At 46.6% G+C, this 18949-nt stretch overlaps 2 protein-coding genes across 4 annotated transcripts in view; one reads left to right on the forward strand and one right to left on the reverse strand.

Moving 5' to 3' along the window:
- The window catches only part of GAS2L1 (growth arrest specific 2 like 1), a 338981-nt gene that overhangs the window by 73257 nt on the left and 246775 nt on the right, over positions 1–18949 (forward strand). The gene's annotated exons all lie outside the window — the stretch shown is intronic.
- Positions 1724–18949, reverse strand: part of AP1B1 (adaptor related protein complex 1 subunit beta 1) — a 43150-nt gene continuing 25924 nt past the window's right edge. Inside the window, exons 14-22 of one of the 2 annotated variants that reach the window (XM_063315362.1) lie at positions 18665–18866; positions 15581–15601; positions 13480–13620; positions 12689–12834; positions 11658–11787; positions 10088–10172; positions 8138–8224; positions 7445–7599; positions 1724–2220 (exon numbers count right to left, since the gene is read on the reverse strand). In XM_063315362.1, the coding sequence (XP_063171432.1) occupies positions 2146–2220; positions 7445–7599; positions 8138–8224; positions 10088–10172; positions 11658–11787; positions 12689–12834; positions 13480–13620; positions 15581–15601; positions 18665–18866 (1042 nt within the window). In that variant the 3' untranslated portion in view covers positions 1724–2145. The remainder of the gene's footprint in view (positions 2221–7444; positions 7600–8137; positions 8225–10087; positions 10173–11657; positions 11788–12688; positions 12835–13479; positions 13621–15580; positions 15602–18664; positions 18867–18949) is intronic. The other variant, XM_063315363.1, reaches the window with a different exon arrangement.

Raw genomic sequence — 18949 nt, forward strand, 5'->3', positions numbered from 1 at the left:
CAGTCACACATGTGGGACACCCACCCAGAAGTGGGTGAACTTCAGTCGCCAACACGTTTTTTGCAGCCCTAAAAATTATGTCTCTGAACTTGGACAGCAATCTGCTGAGAAACTTCGTTGTTGCTTTGGGTGGGAAAACAGATGCAAAGCTTGCGTGTGAATCTTTGCATATGTTTGAGAGTTAATTTAGGAAGGAAGGAAGGAAAGAAGGAAGGAAGGAAGGAAGGAAAGGGAGAAAGAGAAAGAAAGGAGGAGAGGGAGGGAGGGAGAAAGAGAGAGAGAGAAAGACGAGGGAGGGAGGGAGGAAGGAAGAAAAGAGGAAGTGGAGGGGGGAGAGAGAAAGAGGAAGAAAAGAAGGAAGAAAAGAAGGAAATAATCTAAAACCAACAAAAATTCCAGCCCTCTCCATCTTGGTAATGTATGTTGTGTTCTTCCCACTTCTGTTGAAAAACAAACAAACAAACAAACAAAAAACCACAGTTAGCTGCAGGAATGTCCACAGGCTGTGGTCAAAAACATTCAAGAGGGCGGCTGCGATCAAAACTCTGATTGCACCATTGTGGGCGCCATCGTGGCTTTCTGGACCATGGTCTGCAGACACCTCTGGCCGGCTGCCGCTCTGCTTGCGCACAACAGGTCAACATGGCAAGGAAAACTTCTGCATTAAACGGAACCTGAACATCAACCCCACTCTGTGTGCTGTGGAGAAACAAATGCCTGGAAATGTTAACTGTGGAGTGGGCAACTGAGGTGGGCAACGTATTTTGCGGGGGGCACTACATTTATTAAAAATGATTCTTTGCACTCTTGGGGGGATTTGTCTAATTAGCACCCTGGTGGGTGGATCATCTGCCTCTGCAGCTTGAGAAGGTGTCAGGATTGGAAGAGGGAGACTTTGTGGGAGCTTTTCACATTCATGTCAATCCTTCTTTAAATTTTAATTTAGTTCAGGACTGCCCTGAATGTTTTGCAAAAAATACAGGTAGTCCTCGGTTAACAACCATTTGCTTAGTGATGTTTCGGGCTTACAATGGTGCTTAAAAAATGACTTATGGCCAGTCCTCACATTCATGACTGCTGCAGCATTGCCATGGTCACATGATCACAATTTGGGCACTTGGCAACCGGTTCACATTTATGACCATCACAGCGTCACATGGTCACATGATCACCATTTTCAACCTTTCCAGCCAGCTTCGGACAAGCAAAATCAAGGGAGAACTGTGTGATTTGCTTAACAAGCATGTGGTTCACTTAACGCCCACAATGATTCACTTAATGACCGCTGTAAAAAGGTCATAAAATCAGGTCAGATTCGCTTAGTGACCACTTCACTCAGCAACTGAAATTCTGGTCCCAATTGTGATCATTAAGCGTGGACTACTTGGGAATTCTGGGAGTTGAAGTCTGCCCATCTTCAAGTGGCCAAGCTTGAGGAACGCTGCACTAAACCATGGGAAAAACGGGATTTAAGAGCAATGAATTTTCTCTACACCTAGCAAAAGATCAGAAGGGGTCTGGCAGCATCATGCACGTCTGATGAAGTAGCTCACCAAAGGTTCTACTTTTTAATAAAATTTGTGCGTTGGAAAAGGTGCTACCAGACTCTTCCTGACGCTCGGCTAACAGAGACTAACCCAGTTCGGGTCCTCCACCTGCCCCCCCACCCAGCAGACCTTTCGCGCTCAGTAGTAAAACAGAAACCACACTCCTTCTCTGGAGGTGGGCCACTGATTTCTTTATTCGGGTGAGAATAGCAAGATTGCCAGGACGAAAGATGCAGGGAATATTTCCTGGTGCGGCTGCAGCGCAGCACCCATGCAGCCTGTGATTTCAATTCACAAAGAGCTCTCAAGGACACAGATGCCCTGAGCAGAGAAACACGGCAGGCCTTTACACACACACACACACACACACACACACACACAGATATGGAGCCAGATCTCCTTCATCCCACCACTGCCTCGTTCTACAACTTTCGCAGAGGACGCAGTTCCAGCCACTCACAAAGCCTGCCCAGATTGCCAGCCACTCGATCCCTGCCAAAAATGATCTTCCGAAGAGGAAAAAAACACATTTTTTTTTTTTGTCACGGCTTGGTCCCCATCCGTCTCCACCGCTCTTGGGAGGGAGAAACGGGCGGCTTCAGTTTTTCAGGATGGTTTCATACGCTTGGAAAATGTGCTGGGCGACCTCGGGGGCACGACACTTCAGGGACAGCTGCAAGGAAAGAACAAGGGAATGAAGACCATCCGAGCCGCCGAGGGGTTCCTCGGAGGCGACGGGGTTAGTAAGCTGGAGGAAGGGATGGCCAAATGTGAAGGGGGAGGCGGGGGGGGGGCAGAAAAAAATAAAAGTTTAAAAGATTCGGCCAAGCCATTCAGAGCAGAGACCAAAAAGGTAGCAGCAGCAGTGAACAAACCGTCTACAGTTTTTCCAGCCCATGATCTCTTATGCCTTCCTTTTCCAACCCCAGGAGGGGGACCTCAACTCCCAGAATTCTCAGGGATGGCTAGGGTTGGCAGGGGAATTATGGGAGTTGAAGTCCACACACCTAGGGGGAAGAAGAGAAGAAAGGGCTAGTGTGTTTCCCAGATAAAAGAGGTCTTCCTCTCTCCCCTCTGCCCACCAGCAGAAACCACCCAGAGGCTGGTTGTTCATGCCGCTGACAACGGGCTTGGAATGGGCTTTAACTGTTTTGACTTTGCTCTTGGGATGCTGGCATTGTGAGAAACCTTTCTGTGCAGCGCGATGCTTGCACCTTGAGCCCAAGCAAAAGTTCTCACATTTATACGAAAGGGGAAAAAAAAAAAAGATAGGTTTCCCTAGGCCAGAGTTTTAAAACTAATTTAAACTTGTAGCAGGAAGTCCTAAAGCAAATAGGGGTAGTCCTAGACTTATGACCATTCGTTTAGCGACCGTTCAAAGTAACAACAGCGCTGAAAAAAGTGACTTACGACTGGTCCTTGCACTTACGACCATCGCAGTGTCTCCCCCCCGGTCACGTGATCAACATCTTGGCACTTGGCAATCGGCATGTATTTACAACAGTTGCAGTGCCCAGGGGTCACGTGATTGCCATTTGTGACCTTCCCAGCCAGGTTCTGATGAGGAAAATCAATGTGGGAAGCCAGATTTGCTTAACAACCACTTGACTCACTTTACAACCATGGGGATTCACTTAACGGCCGCAGCAAAAAAGGTCGTAAAATCAGGCATGACTCACTTAATGACCACCTCGCTTAGCGATGGAAGTTCTAGTCCCAATTGTGGTCATAAATCAAGGACTACCTATCATTAAACTCCAGCTATCCTACATTTGTCTCTGCAGAAAGAGTTCACCTTAAATCCAACAGTGTTTATTATGCAAGTTAATTGAGATCTTTAAAAGTATTTTATCGAACAAGTTCCGACTGATTCCATTTTTTGAAGATCTCAGCTTACTTCCGAGGAATTCCTTGTGACCACAACCCTAGGATTTACTGTAGGTTTCCACCCTGCATTACACCATGCCATTATGTTTTCTAAACCCTGGTTTAAAGGAGGTTTCCCAGCTTGGCACTCTCTAGATCACTATGCAACAACTCCCAGAATTCCAAAGGCCATGCAGGCTAGGGAATTCTGGGAATCACCAGTTTGGAAGGTACCAGGTTGGGGAAGATGGGGACCAAGGCACTAAGGTTCTCAGTGGTTTGGTGACTTTTTAGCCTTAGTGCAGTGTTTCTCAACCCTGGCCACTTTAAGATGTGTGGACTTCCCAGAATTCCCCAGCCAGCCATGCTGGCTGGGGAATTCTGGGAGTTGAAGTCCACACATCTTAAAGTGGCCAAGGTTGAGAAACACTGGCTTACTGTGATTAGTGAGCATCTTAAAAACTGACTCAGGGGGTGTCCATCTCCAGCTTTGGGTGGTTTTGAACTTAGTCTCTCCAGTACCAGCCCAACCCTATTAGCTGGGGATGTTGGTACTTGTAGTCTAGCACATCTGGAGGGCACCAGGTCAAAGAAAGCCATTCTAAACACTGTGCAGCTCTAGTTCAAGGTGACACCAGCAGCTCAGGTTAGAAATGGGAAAGATGGTTATATTGCTGGCACAGCCAGAGGAAATGAATGGGTCTGTTAAGAAGCTGGTACAGGTAGTCCTCAACTTATGACCACAATTGGGACTGGAACCCCTGTTGCTAAGTGAGGCAGTCGTTAGGTGATTCACGCCCAGTTTTACGCTTTTTTGCCATGGTTGATAAGCGAATCACTGTGGTTGATAAGCCAATCACCGCCGTCCTTAAGCAAATCCAGCTTCCTCCATTGACTTTGCTTGTCGGAAGCCAGCTGGGAAGGTTGCAAATGGCGATCACGTGACCCCGGAATGCTGCAGCTGTTCTAAGTGCAAGCCGGTTGCCAAGCACCTCTATTCTGCTCATGCAACTGCAGGGACGCTGCAGTGGTCGTAAGTGCAAGGACTGGTCACAAGTCGCTTTTTCCAGTGCCGTTATAACTTCAAACGGTCACTAAATGAATGGTCATAAGTCAAGGACTACCTGTATCCTCTAAATTCCTGTGGTCTGCAACCCTGCCATCCCTTCCCCCTTCCCAGTGACAAACCCAGTCGTTTCTTAACTTGCACCAGGCAGAGGAAAGACATTTCCGCAGACGGGTGTTAAAAGCCAGGTTGGGGCCCCGGGAGAGCTGCAAGGCAGCGACCACTGGCCGCTGAACATTGGGGAAGAGAGAAGCAAACACGTTGCGCTAACCTCTAGATCCTGTAAGTTGAGGGGGGGAGGCCCGTGGGAGGGGCCAGTGGCCAGGCAGCAACGGAACAGAAGGGAACAATACGAAAACAAAAGGAAAAGGAAAAGAAAAAATAAGATTACATCATCATCCAGAGGGGGGGGGGAGGAAACTACAAAATCACAGAACTCAGACCCACCAGGTTTTCTCGGGGGGGGGGGCAGAGGAGGAGAAAAACTTCCAAATCTCACTGCAGTTATATGAAGGGTGTTTGGGTAGGGGGAGAAGAGGGAAGGTGGGTTTCGGACAAGATCCCCCCCTCCCCATTAGATGCATAGCTGGATGCTTCTGGGGCAAGACACCACCCTCGTTGGGGTCTCTTCCCCTCCCACAAGGGCTCACCTTTTACTTATTTATTTATTATCTATTCCCCACATTTCTTCACTGCCCCTCTTGCCAAAGCGTTTTGCCAACACGCTGCCTTTTTCCATCGGTTTTATTTCAGCCCACGGCTTTTATAACCTCCCCCCACTCCCAATTTGTGGGTCGTGAAGACTTTGCACAAAGAGCCTGGACCTGCTGCTCACTCTGCGCGCGTTCCCACGTCACGCGAACCTTTGCTGCTTAAAACCAATGTTGGGGGGAAGGGGGGGAGGACAGATGTTCCCTGTACGGCTGTTTCCGGATGACCTCCAGGAGCGCAGCAACTTTCAGGCTTGCAAGATCGATGTTAGCCCAACCAGGAGTACTAGCTCTATCTTCACTGTAAGGTTACATTAACAGAATCTTGCAAGTCTGAAAGTACCCCTCTTGTCCTTTACTTTTACTCTCCCCAAAACTAGGGAGGGTTCCTTCTGAGATGCTTCAGCCACCCTTCCTGCTTTGGACTCAGATTTTGTTTATCAGACCGTTGTCTAGGCTGCGGCTCTTCCTCCTGTCTCCCAAGGTCGTTCCCACATACTGTGACAGAGATGGAGGGGGAACAAGAATCATTATTTTCAGGGCATCTATTGTACAGCCTTACTGATTAGTCAGTTGACCATATCAAGTCACGATGGACGTCAGCCTCAATAAAACAGGATAAGAGAAGGTAAAATGAAGTTAAGATGAGATAAAATAGAGTAAGGTAAAATAAAAGATAAAAAGAGTGCAATGGGAAGTAGGAACAACCTCGAGGAACAGGAGGAAGCGCCACAACCAAGACAACAGTCAGATAAAAGAAATCTGAGTCCGGAGCAAAGCTGTAATTTGAGAAAGCACCTCAGACTTGACCCTCCCTAGTTCCCACGAAGATAAAGGGAGAGAGGGAAGCCGATAAACACTTGCAAGACTGATATCAGCCCTTCGAGGTAGACCAGACTAGAAAACCAAAGTTATGAATGCTAATACTACTTTCGGTATTAAGAGTCCGTTGGAGCTGGTGGCTAATTAGTTCAAATAAATAGATAAATAATAATAGTTATTACTAGGTTACAGCAACAGAAACTTGCAAATCTGAATGTGCCTCTCCCCTCCCTCTCTTTATCTTCATGACAAATAGGGAGGGTCAAGCCTGAGATGCTTTCTCAAATTACATTTCTGCCCCGGACTCAAATTTCTTTTATCTGAAAGTTGACTTGGTTCCGTCTCTTCCTCCTGCCCCTCAAGGTCACTCCTACTTCCCATGACAAAGAGTGAGATAAAAGTATGAGATAAAATAGAATACAAAAGTATAAAATGAGATGAATGCTAAAATACAAAAAAAAGGGGCATCTATCACTTCCCCACCTTTCCTCTGAGAGATCAAGGTGGCTTACATGGGTCTTTCCCTAATTTTATCCTTGGAATATCCCTGAGGATGTAACTTGGAGTGAAAGCCCAGGATTGGCCTTAAGTCACCCAGTCAGCTCAGTGGACATCTGAATCCAGATTTCTCTGGTCCCTTCGCCACTGTGCTAAAGTGACTGGCAAACTTCTTGCAACTTGGGCAAACTGCAACTGCTAATTTCCAAATCTTCTGCAAAGTGGCATATCTTCTGCAATGGCAGCATCTTCCTCTCTCTGAATGTGTTGCATCCTGTGCCTTCCGTAAAAGGGAAGCTACCGCCCTCTCTAGACAGCAAACGCAGGCTGGAGAGGGCTAGCATACGCAAAATTCTCACGTAGCCAATACTTTCGTGTTGTTTTTCTCTTTTGCTTATAAACCTGCAGGCAGGGGATCAAAATATCCAAATGGCATATGGTTGTGGCCACCATCTTGACTTTTTTGACCCCCTCCCTGCAAACACCCCTACTTGCAGCAGAGCTTTAAATGCAGCTGCTCATTTTTATGCACTTACTGATGTCCCAATTCAGAGTATCTAGCTTGGAGGGGGCGTGGTCGTACAAACTGACTGATTGATTGATTGAATAAATTCATGAATTGACTGACTGACTGACTGACTGAATGAATTCATGAATTGACTGATTGATTGAATTCATGAATTGACTGACTGAATAAATTCATGAATTGACTGACTGATTGACTGAATAAATTCATGAATTGACTGACTGACTGACTGACTGAATTCATGAATTGACTGACTGACTGATTGATTGAATAAATTCATGGATTGACTGACTGACTGACTGGTTGATTGACTGAATGAATGAAAGAAACCAATCTAGAGCAAAAAGCTGGAAAAAGTTCCAAGGAGTGCTGGACTGGCACCCAATTGGACCAGGAGAAGAAGCCATACCATGAAGTTAAGACTCCCGGGCTGGATCCTCAGCTCAGCCAGGACCCAGATGCCGTTGGTGAGCTTGAGCGACTGGTACAGCATGTCCTGGCCTTCCACGTTCCTCTTCGCAATGGTGAAAATGTTATTACCTTGCAGCTTGCTGCTTGCGGCATCTGTCCAACCAGAAAGAAAGCCAACCAGATTTTAAAACCCCGCAGAGCTACTCCTGGCCCTGGGGGAAGACAGGCCTGGAAGACGAACTTCCCAGCCTACCGGTTTAAAAAAAAACACAACCCTAGTGCTTATTGTTTGGAGAATGGTTACAGGCATTGCATGGGAAAGGCTTCAGAAGGCTGAGGGTAAAACCTCAACACCAAGGCAAGCTGGAACAGATACCGCACTGAAGGTTCCCTATCATCGCAGAAGGCAAGACATGCAAGCTGCATCATTTGGAGGGCAGGCCCATCTGTGCAAATATACGATTCTCTTTGGAAGGAACTATCAACAATTTTAACAGCATCCTAAACAAAAGTATCGCTGGATCGGGGGGCTCCCCGCTCGTCAGGCGGAAAACGTTTCCAATTCAAAACGGCGTTCAGAGCAATCTGGGAGGGCTGGTCAGGGCAGCCCATTTTGAGCATAAGTTCAATCCATACTCAAGACCGGTGTTTCCAGCTTGAGAGGTTCGGCGCAGCCTTTTTCTCATCTCACCTGCGCTGAGCGGACAGTCTTTAATCTGGAACTGCGCTTCATTCTCGTTGGGAATGTCCTTCCACGTGGCCAGGAACATCTGCCGTTCTAGCCAGGAAGAGAAGGAGGGTTGAAAGCAAGAAGGGGCAGATCACACCTATTTGGTGCCACAAATATCTGTGCCACAGCATTGCCCTCTCCAGAAAAAAAAGAAAAACAGGATATATACCAGCCTCCTTCGTGCCTGAGGACCAAGTTCTAGCGCATTATCTACAGCAGCCTTTCTCAACTCTTTGACCCTTGAGGAACCCCTGAAATGTTCCTCAGGCTTTGGGGAACCCCTGCACATTCAGGTTCAAATATAGATCATAAGTTACAAAATTATGATACTCGTTTCATGGGTAGGCCAGTGTAGACGCATCAACAGTATTCCTAAGCTAAAAACAAGGAACGAAAATTCTTTCATGTGAAGTTGCCAGAATTTGGAATGACTTTTTAAATAAATCATGACTTCCCTGGTGACCTCTTGCAGAACCCTAGGGGTCCATGGAACGCTGGTTGAGAAACCTTGATCTGTGGACCTGCCTGGGTTGAAAAAGCTGGCACATTCAGTCCATACTAATGGCATTCTGGCCCTTTGCTTCACCTCCCAGCCTGCCCTCCCTTCAGGAAATGTTCAAAAATACACCGCGTCTAACTTGCAGGTTCTCATTCTGGTATCCTGTCTTGGCAAAAACCTCGTGGTCCTCCCTTGAGAAAGGCCGCCGAAAGCTCTCCTAAGGTGTCAAAGGAAGTCAGGCTAATGGTGGGAAGCACTGGTTGATCCAGCAGCTCAACCCTGGATTCACACAACAGAAAACCCTGCAGCTGGACTGATCTCCCTGCCTTCTGTGCCAGAGACTCTCTGAACCACACGGGATTCATTCATTCCCTCCACAGAGTGACCTGCATATTTAAAGCCAATGGCAATGACCAGGAGACCCATCACAGCATTTGGGGCACCCGGGAAACTGGGACTTTGGGACTGAACTCTTGCACAGACGCTTCTCAAGGCCCACATGTTAGCCAGACACTGTCCTCCCTGCAAAGTAGGGTCTTCTAGACCACCGTTCCTCAACCTTGGCAACTTTAAGAAGTGTGGACTTCAACTCCCAGAATTCCCTAGCCAGCCATGCTGGCTGGGGAATTCTGGGAGTTGAAGTCCACACATCTTAAAGTTGCCAAGTTGAGAAACACTGCTCTAGACCATCTGATATTCTCCAGATGTACAAGACTACCGTTTCACTCATTAATTTAATTTAATTTAATTGATTTAGGCACTGCCTGACTCTGAACAACTCTGAACGGCTCACAATATAATACTCCACCGCACCCCACAAAATAAATAACGTAAAAATAAAATACAATGCAATTCAAAAACCCAAACCAACAAAAACAGGCAAGGTACTGTGACTGCATTTGTTTCTACCTGGAAACCGCTTTTAGAATATCTGCTTGTAACTGAAAAAAACCCCGAAGTTTTGATTTTGGGTTTTGATGATTGATTGGTTTGTTTTCATAGAAATAATGTTAACTAATGTTTAATTAAGAGTAAGAGATTAAGGTAGTTTAATAAGTATTTATATCTGTGTTGGAGAAGATCAGAAATCACCTTAATTTCCTTGCCGTTCTTGCAATTAATTTTTCTTTTTCCTTTAATTCTGTACTCTAACTTTCCTGAATTTTGTATTTTAATCTTCCTTTGAAACTTCAACAAAGTCTTTATAAAAAAAAAACCAGGTAAGGTAAAAATCAAAAGAACAACAAGAGGATGAGAACAACTCCCAACTTCTGGCCGTGCAGGCTGAGGCTCATGGATGCGCTCCAGCAACATGGGGAAGGAAATGTTCTTCTTGAGAGTTTAAGGGGGAAAAAAACATGGTTTGGACAACTTTCCACCCGCCCAGTCTTCTACGGGCCAGGCCCACCTACCCATTTTCCCATCTTCCACGAAGAGAATGTACAGAGGATAGAGAGTGCTGAAGTAGAACACATCGATGTTATTTTTCACTGCCACCTGAAAGCGAAAAAGAGAGACCGGTTCAGGCCCATCAAAATGCCAGAGTTGGACTGCGCATCATCAAAATGTCCTCCATCCTTTCAGTGGTGCTAGAACTACAGTTCCCAGATACATCTGGAAGCTACCAAGCTGGGGAAGGAACAATGCACCTTCATTCTGCAAGACCACACAAAGTGAGTGTGGGGCCGGGACGTGCTTTACAATGTTCCTGGTCCTCATGATTATGACGATTTGTTTGAAAGGGGCAGACCGTGTCCAAGGAAACAACAGCAAGAAAACAGATGAATTTAAGCTTTCCAGATGTTTGGCAATTATCATTAACCTTCCCATAACGAACTAACCTGAAAACGGAGTTGGGGGAGTGGAGAGAGATGAATCTGAATTCTTGGCATAGTAGAATTAATTCTGGCAGCACCTAGGCAACTTAAATTAATCTCAAAAAATCTTAACTAGGTTTGGTTAGTACTTGGATGACAGATTATCCAAAAATTCCAGGCTTGAGGCTAAGTTAGGAAGTCCAAGAGTGTTCTGGAAGAAGGAGGTGACAATGCCTGTCCATAATGCTAAAGTGTTGAGATTTATTTATTTAACTTATTTACATTTATTGGCCGCCCAGCTTCAGTGGACTTCGGGCGGTGCACAAAACTAAGAAGGACATAAAAACAGCCAAATATTAAATCAACCCTGGGAGTTGCTGTCAACTGCCCCCAAAGCAGTCCAGACTAAAATACTCTAATAACAAAATCCACAAAATAAAACAGGAGCCATTAAACCAAATCACAGGAGACTGCAGGCGATGGAGGATCAAACTTTCAGACTTGATAGATTGATGTCAGCCTTGCGAGGTAAACCAGACAGGAATCACAACCAGATGAGTTAATTCTACTTTATTGCAGAGCTACATTGACAGAATCTTGCAAGTCTGAAAGTACAATTCTCTCCCCCGCATCGACTTTACAGCCTGAGAAACTAGGGAGGGTCCCTTCTGAGCCTCTTGCCCCACCCACTATCCAGCTGTGGGCTAGGCTGTCTCTTATCTGACCATTCTCTAGGCAGCATCTCTTTGCCCTGTCTCCCAAGGTCTTTCTCTTTCCCACATACCATTACAGCCCATTACTGCTCATGCTGCTGCATGCTCTAGCTTCTCCAGATTGACTGAAGAGCCTCCTTCAACGTTTCTCCTTGACCTGGGAAAGAACTGTGTGCATGCCATTATTTTAAATCTCAGGGAACAAGCAGCCCTGTGTCCTGGAAGCTTTGCAACAGAATGGCCTTATCCTGAACCCAGGTGTTTTGAGAGAGCCTGCTTTGGCAGGCTCCCTGCTAGCTGTACCCACCTCTGCTCCAAAAAGATGATATTCCCAAAGAGGCTGGGAACTGACCCTGAGCCCCGTTGAGCTGCAGCCCTTCCCCACACCACTGCTGCCTGGCCTCTTACAAGACCCCCATTCTCTCTTGCTCCTCTGATGCCCTTTGGCTCACCTGGAGATTATTCAGGGGATCCATCTTCATGACCGAGCCAACAGTGTTGAGGGGAAGAGAGATCTCCACATTCTGGTTTGGGGCCAGAGGAGTGTGGACTTGCAGGGGCGCAGCAGGGGCCAAACCGAAGCTGGAGAGAAATGGCCAGAGAGACAGGCAGCCGTACATTGACGGGTGACAGTTTCAACAGAAAACTACTCTAGAATGAATCATACCCTGGCACTGATTTCCTGACAAGTTTTCCCAGTTGCCCCAGGAGTTGCTGTCAATTGCCCCCAAAGCAGATGCTCTGTTTTTCAGACCCCAACCAGCAACAATACTTCAATTCCTGGAAATGTCTAGAGCAGGGCTTCCCAACCTTAGCAACTTTAAGATGTGTGGACTTGAACTCCCAGAATTCCCCAGCCAGCTAGCCTGACTAGGGAATTCTGGGAGTTGAAGTCCTCACATCTTAAAGTTGCTAAGGTTGGGAAACCCTGCTCTAGAGTATCCGGACCTCAGTCAGGCAATTAAAACAGGAAACAAAAGGGTGAGAACTACTGAGATTTGGGGCTCCATTAGCAGAGACTAATTCACAGAATTAGTACCCATTGGCTAGGTTTGCATTACATAGCAGGCTAAAATGTTAGCTCTTGGATAGGAGGCCACCAGGAAATCATAAAACAGTAGGCTAGACCAGGAAGTCAAACCTGTCCATTTTCCAGACAATTTGTTTGGGGAAAAACCTTGCCCCACTTTCAGAAAAGTGCAGCATATTCTTAAATACAAAATGAACATCTAACAAGGTGAGACTGAACCTTGAAACTGAGAAGGTGGAGCTCAGCTGGAAGCCACATCCACTTTGATGGGCAGTGTCTTGACCAAGCCTTCTCTAACCTGGTTGGCTGGGGATTCTGGGGGTTGGGGTGGGCTACCCTGCCAGATAAGCCTCTTCAGCCAACTTCTTAGAGGGTTTGGCTTCATCAAACCAAGCACTCAGGACAAAGGAGATCATCATCAGAGGCTGCCAAGCAGGTGGGGCGGAGGTTTACCTGTTCCGGTTGAACTGGATGGCGAAGTCCGACATGACCTGCAAGGCTTTGTTGGACAACATGAGGTCCATGGAAAGGGAACCTCCCCGGCGACTAAATGTTCCTGAAATCTCCAAGCCCTTGGCTTTCACTGCGGGGAGCCACACCTAAAAGCAGAGAGGACCACCTCAAGGTTTGGCAGCCAAGGGTCTCTGCAGGGTCAGCTAAGTGACCACGAGAGAGCAGGCTGAGGCCAAAAGAGGACTTCTAGAACGCAAACCATCGGCAGCTCTTGGGATTCTGAAGTCCAGAGCACAAACGAGGGGACAGGACCCACGCAACTTTCCTTCATGAGTCCTAAAGCAAGAATTTGGGCCTAGAGCACAGAATCTTGAGATCCCGAGATACGAACTCACCAGCCTTCCTCTCGGTGAGCTCATTAAGGCAGGCCTCTGAAGCTCTTTCTCGGGCTGTTTGCAGGATGGACTAAGAGCCTGTTCATCGGCTAGGAATGGGACCCCCGTCTGCCTTCAGAGATACCCCTCCTTTCTCAACCACCACAGCACACACTCTCACACCCAAGAGAAGGGCCTGCCTTGACGGGATTTGGGGAAAGGGCCTTGCCCTTGCTGCCAAGAAATTCTCTTTTATGGCTGGGGAGGGACGGTGAAGGAAGCCGCAGCAACCTTGGGCCACGGCAAGGTCCGGCTGAGAGAAACCCAGTTGCCCCATGAGCCTTTGGCGAGTGGAGGCTTCAAAGAGGTGCTGTCATCTTCGGCTTTGGAGGCTCCAAAGACAGCAAAGCGACTCACCGTTTTGGGAGCGACGTGGGAGGCCGCCAGGTTGCTCACGCCTCCGGCCAGGTCAAAGAGGTCCCCCAGCCCCCCTCCGAGGGGTCCCCCCAGGTTTGAGGGGATGACCACACTGGGTGCGGCAAAACTGGGTGCTCCCATCTGCAGAAGAAGAAAGGGACAGCGTTCTTGCAAGGCCACAATGCTAACCCAAACAGGGGAAAGGGTATCGCAAAAAGTCGGGGAAGAGGAAGCCGGAAACCGGGGAGCGCAAGAGATCCCTCGCACAGGATTCCCAGGAAGGAAGCATCTTGTCCCTCCAACTGGCAGAAAGACCGGGATCCCCCAACGTCTTTCACTGGGTCAGCAAACCCGTCCCCCCATATCTGATCGGCCCCAAATCCTGCATCATAAAGTAACCCAAAGAGGTGGGTTTGTGCAAGGACGAAGCCACAGGAAAAAACAGCTCACCTTCACACATTGTGTGACTGGAGCCTGCGTGTTTTATGATGGGAAGAGGCAATGACTGGTATTTCCAAGCACTGGACTTTGGGGGGGGGGTCCTCCAAAGGGTCCTTCACGGGCTGCCTGAAATTGGGGACCTGTTTGGTGCAAAGGATCCTTGGGTGCTGAATGGATGGAGCACTGCTTGTAGCCTCATGCAACTCAACCACAACATGCACCCAACTGCACAATGATGGGGAAGGCAGATGTGCCACACGCCCCTCTATTGTGGTAGGGTTTCTTAACTACAAATCCCGTTAGCTAAAGGCTGATGTGGATGGGCTCAGTTTTAGAGTCGTCTTCTTCCCTTCGGTAGGGAGGAATGCCTCTTCGAAGAGGCCGGCCAGGGAGAAGACCTCTTCCTGAGACAGACTATGACACTTCCATGGAAAGCTCAGGGTTTGACACACCCAACCTGGAGGTCCCTAAGCATGTCAAAGCTCCCTTCCAACACACTAAAAGGTTCTCCAGTTCACATGAATGGTCTGTCCTAGACTTTCAGGTCAGCGTCTGACATGGCAAAGTGCCAGGACACAGAACAGGACACGATGGGCTAAGACGGCAGAGGGAAACTTGGTTTCAAGGTTTATTTTTTTAAAAAGAGGAGATGATGTTACAAGGAACGGTTCTGCTGTACTTTCAGGCCTTCTGCACAGAATTTGCAGAGAAGGCAGATCCTATTAGGGCATACAAGGTAAGTTTGTGTGTGTGTGTGGGTGTGTGTAATGGCTGTATTTGCATTTTGACCTGCACACTAGGGACTATTTTCTGAAAAGCACAAAAACTCAATTTGACTTTGTCTAAGTTGATCAACTGATTATACGCCATCAAGTCGGTTTTGACTCCTAGCAACCGCATAGATAGATTTTCTAAACAAATTACAGTTCATACAGTTATTCTTCTATTTTCTGAATAACCTCCTCTTTCTGTCCCATTAAAATTATAATTCAGTGACAACATGTGAGTGGCTTTGGAATTTAAGCTGTCAGTCCTACTCTTCTGCAAATTTACCTAATCCCAGGAGTATCCACAGGGTACGATTAAAAAAAAGTTAAGATGGTGGCCGCAAGAGTACAACCGAAGTTCCACCTGTTTTTTATGTCCATTGATGCTCATAAAGAACAGGCAGAGCTTCAATGGCACCACTGCAGTCAGCCTCTTGACCTTTTTTTACCACACCCTGCAGAACCCCCTGCCAATCCCCTTCGGCATCCATCCAGGAAAGTGGATATATCTAGTGGCAGGGAGTTCCACAAACTAAGTCAACTAAATTAAATGCTGCTCTCTGTCCTGAATCTATCTGCCAGGTTTCCTCTAGGGAGAAAAGATGCCAAAATCTAGATAAGCAATGAAAGGAAAATGAAGGGTAGGGAAGCACCCTTCAGAGTTTTGGAATTATTTTTCAGATGTTCCAAGAAGCAGCTTTTCTTGCAAATAACTGGGTTTCCACCTGACGGGGAGGCAGAGGGATGTGCCCTCGCTGGGGGGGGGGCACCTCCATCATGCACCCACCCACCCACCCTGCCCCGTTTGCCGGAAGGGGAGAGGGTCTGGGGGCTGCCGGCTCACTGAACGCCAGGCCCGTTCTTGAAAACGAGTAAGCAAAGCTGAAGCGTACCCCTTCGGATTCTTCCCCCATCTCGAAACAGAAGCAGGAAGGTGAAGAGAAGAACAGCAGCAGCAGCAGCAGCAGCAGCAGCAGCAGGGAGGGAGGGAGGGAGGGAAAGGAGGAGAGAGAAGAAGGGAGGCAGGCCAGGAAGGGGAGGAAGGAGACAACATACAGAAAAGGGAAGGGTGAGAAGTTAGTTTGCTCACATACAACATGAGAAAGCTAGCCCACATGTTCTAAGCCACCAGCTCCAAATCAGCCCTGCAGGTTGGCGTCGACCAACCCAGCTGTTGCTAATCCCTAATCAAGTAGAACCTAAAAATAAAACAATAAAACGAAACAATAAAATAGAATAAAATTTGTAATGGCATGTGGGAAAGACCTTGGGAGACTGGGCGAAGAAACGCTGCCCAGGGAACGGTCAGAGAAGAGAGGGCAAAGCCCACAGCTAGATAATAGGACGGGCAAGTGGCTCAGAAGGGACCCTCCCGAGTTCCCTGGGCTATAAAGGAGATGGCGGGAGATTGGTACCTTCAGACTTGCAAGATTCTGTCAATGTAGCTTTACAATAAAGCAGAATTAGCTCATCTGGTTGTGTTTCCTGTCTGGTTCGCCCTGCAAGGCCAACATCAAGTCTTCCTACTCTCTTCCAAAGAGAAGAAATACGACCAGATGAGCTCATTCCACTTTATCGTAAAGCTACATTGGCAGAATCTTGCAAGTCTGAAGGTACAATTCTCCCCCCGTCTCCTTTACCGCCCGAGAAACTAGGGAGGGTCCCTCCTGAGCCTCTTGCCCCACCCACTAGCTAGCTGTGGGCTAAGCTGTCTCTTATCTGACTGTTCTTTTGGCAGCATCTCCTTGTCCAGTCTCCCCAGGTCTTTCCCACATGACATTATAAAAATAATAAATAATAAATAAAAATAATAAAATAAAATAAAATAAAATAAAATAAAAATCACCCTTGCCAAATGTGGTAGCTGTTTTTCTGGGGAAAAAAAACCTGCCTGTGATTCTACAGGCCTGTAATCTTAAAAACAGAGGCACACCACACAGACAAATAAGACTGTCCAGCTGTGATGGCAGCAGCGTCAATAGGGCTGTTGAGCGTTCAAGGGATTTCACATCCATCGCAAAATTTAGACACTACATCAGATGTTGAATTTCCTCAAGTGTGGGAGGAGGTGATGAGTATAGGATTTATGGGGGGAAGAGGGAAAGGAGTAATTTGAGCGTTCACCAGACACAAAACCAAGCTCCTAGTCCTTATGATAGAAAAGACCTGGAGCTGAACAGATAACGCTTGTTGAAAAGATGAATAACTGAGAATACCAACAGTTGGCATATACAGTGCATGCAGAAAGTATTCAGACCCCCTTCCCTTTTTTCAATTTTGTTATGTTGCAGCCTGATACTACAATCGTTCAAATTCATTTTTTTCCTCATTAATCTACACTCAGTACCCCATAATGACAAAGTGCAAACAGAATTTTAGAAATGTCTGTAAAAAAAATGAATCTGAACGATGGTAGTATCAGGCTGCAACATTGAACAAACAAACAAACAAAACTGAAAAAAGGGAAGGGGGTCTGAATACTTTCCGAACGCACTGTATGGGCCAGCAGTGTTGAAGGACAAAGCAAGGTAGAATGGATGGTCATATTTTCCTGTCAGTTTTGGTGGATCTGCACAATTTTTTAACTGTTGCAGAAATCATTTTCTCGGTGGGCAGCAGCCTAGAAGAACTCTTTGAAAAGGGAAATTCTTCACGTTACAGGATTTTCCTCTAACAGCCTTGAAAATCATTTCGGTCTTGCCAATTTGAATGAAGGAAGGCCAAAAGCATCAAAGACGTCTAGGTTGAATAAAATCCAGTGACTGTATTTATTTATTGCATCGTTTATATTCTACTCTTTCGCCAGACTGAACAGCTCAAAAGAAAATCCATGTCTTATGCATGCTTTTGACGATAACGCACACTTTTGTTTTAAGCAGCATTAGGCATTAAATTAAGAAGGATTTTCACTTTATTTAAGTGTACCCACAGTGGCAACGTATGAGTTTTGAAATAATTGCAGGAACGTTAGCATTTCCCTCAGTTTAGTCCCTCTGATTCTGCTGCTGAATGCCTATCACAGAATGACCATCTGGTTTTCTGTTAGCTACTAAAATGGGAGGCAAAGCCCAGACTCTCAGTACGGGAGAGGTTAAGGGGATCTGGGTCACCCCCACCCTAAGGATCTTCCAGAAAGCTTTAAAAGTTTGACCACTCTCCCAGGCCTTGGGAGAGGGTGTTTATGGAGCCCTTTAAGTAATGTTCTTCTCAAAGGGAGTGTGTTTGTCCAGACCCACAGGATTTCCTTGTTGCTTTTAACTGTTTTCCTTGTTGTTCTTGTTTGATGTAAGTTACCCAGAATCATTTTGAAGCTGGGCAACCTCTAAATCTCAGAAACAAACAAACAAACAAACAAAGAAACCTCAGAAACTAGGGAATGATTAATCCAACTTTTGAAGAATTGCCAAACGATATAGAGAGATCTGAAAGGTGGTCCACTGGGACAGGAGCTGTAATTCTATTAGAATTCAGAGGCGTTTGTAGCCTTTTTAAAAAAGTGTATCATCATTTAGAAACTGCTGTCGCAGGGAGATAACTGTCTTGCAATGAATCCTTTACTGCAATGGATTTTTTTTTAACTAGCAAGCAGTGAATTCTATGAAAAATCAGAGAAATTTGCAGTTCTTCTGGATTTTATTTCAAAAGCCTGTCAGCATTTGGAGGTCCCTATGCATTGAAAAAAACTGTAGTGCACCCATTTTTAAATTGCAATTTGTTTACTTGCAATGAATTCTGTGAGAATTCAGAGAAATCTGCAGCCCTTCTGGATTTTTTTTCAAAAGCCTGTCAGCATTTGGGGGCCCCTATGCAAGGAAAAAAAACTTACTGCAACTTTTTTTTTTCCTGCAATGAAATTTTTACTTGCAGTGACTTCTCTTACAGTCCAGAGAAATGTGCAGCCCTTTGGATTATTCTTATTATTTTGCAAAAGCTTCTCAGGATTTGGAAGCCACCAACCAAGGGCGAGTGGGACTCACCAGACTATCCAAGCCACCGCCAAGAAGATCCACAGCTCCCATCTGCACTGATGATGTAGCAATTGGAGGGCTGCTGACTGGGGGCCCAAGATCAAGGTTCAGCAGATCTCCCAGCAGATCACCCTGTGTTGGGATGACCGCCGGCTGCTCCGATGGTGGCACCCCAGCTGGGGCAACATCTGGACTCTCTGCACTTTCGCTTCTGTGTTGATGGAAAGAGGGGGAGATGGTTGCTTTTAAACTGCCTGCTTCCTTTGAAACAGCCTCAGAAATATTTTCGTTGCA

This window comes from Candoia aspera, chromosome 15 (assembly GCF_035149785.1).
Source record: "Candoia aspera isolate rCanAsp1 chromosome 15, rCanAsp1.hap2, whole genome shotgun sequence".
Classification (NCBI taxonomy): domain Eukaryota; kingdom Metazoa; phylum Chordata; class Lepidosauria; order Squamata; family Boidae; genus Candoia; species Candoia aspera.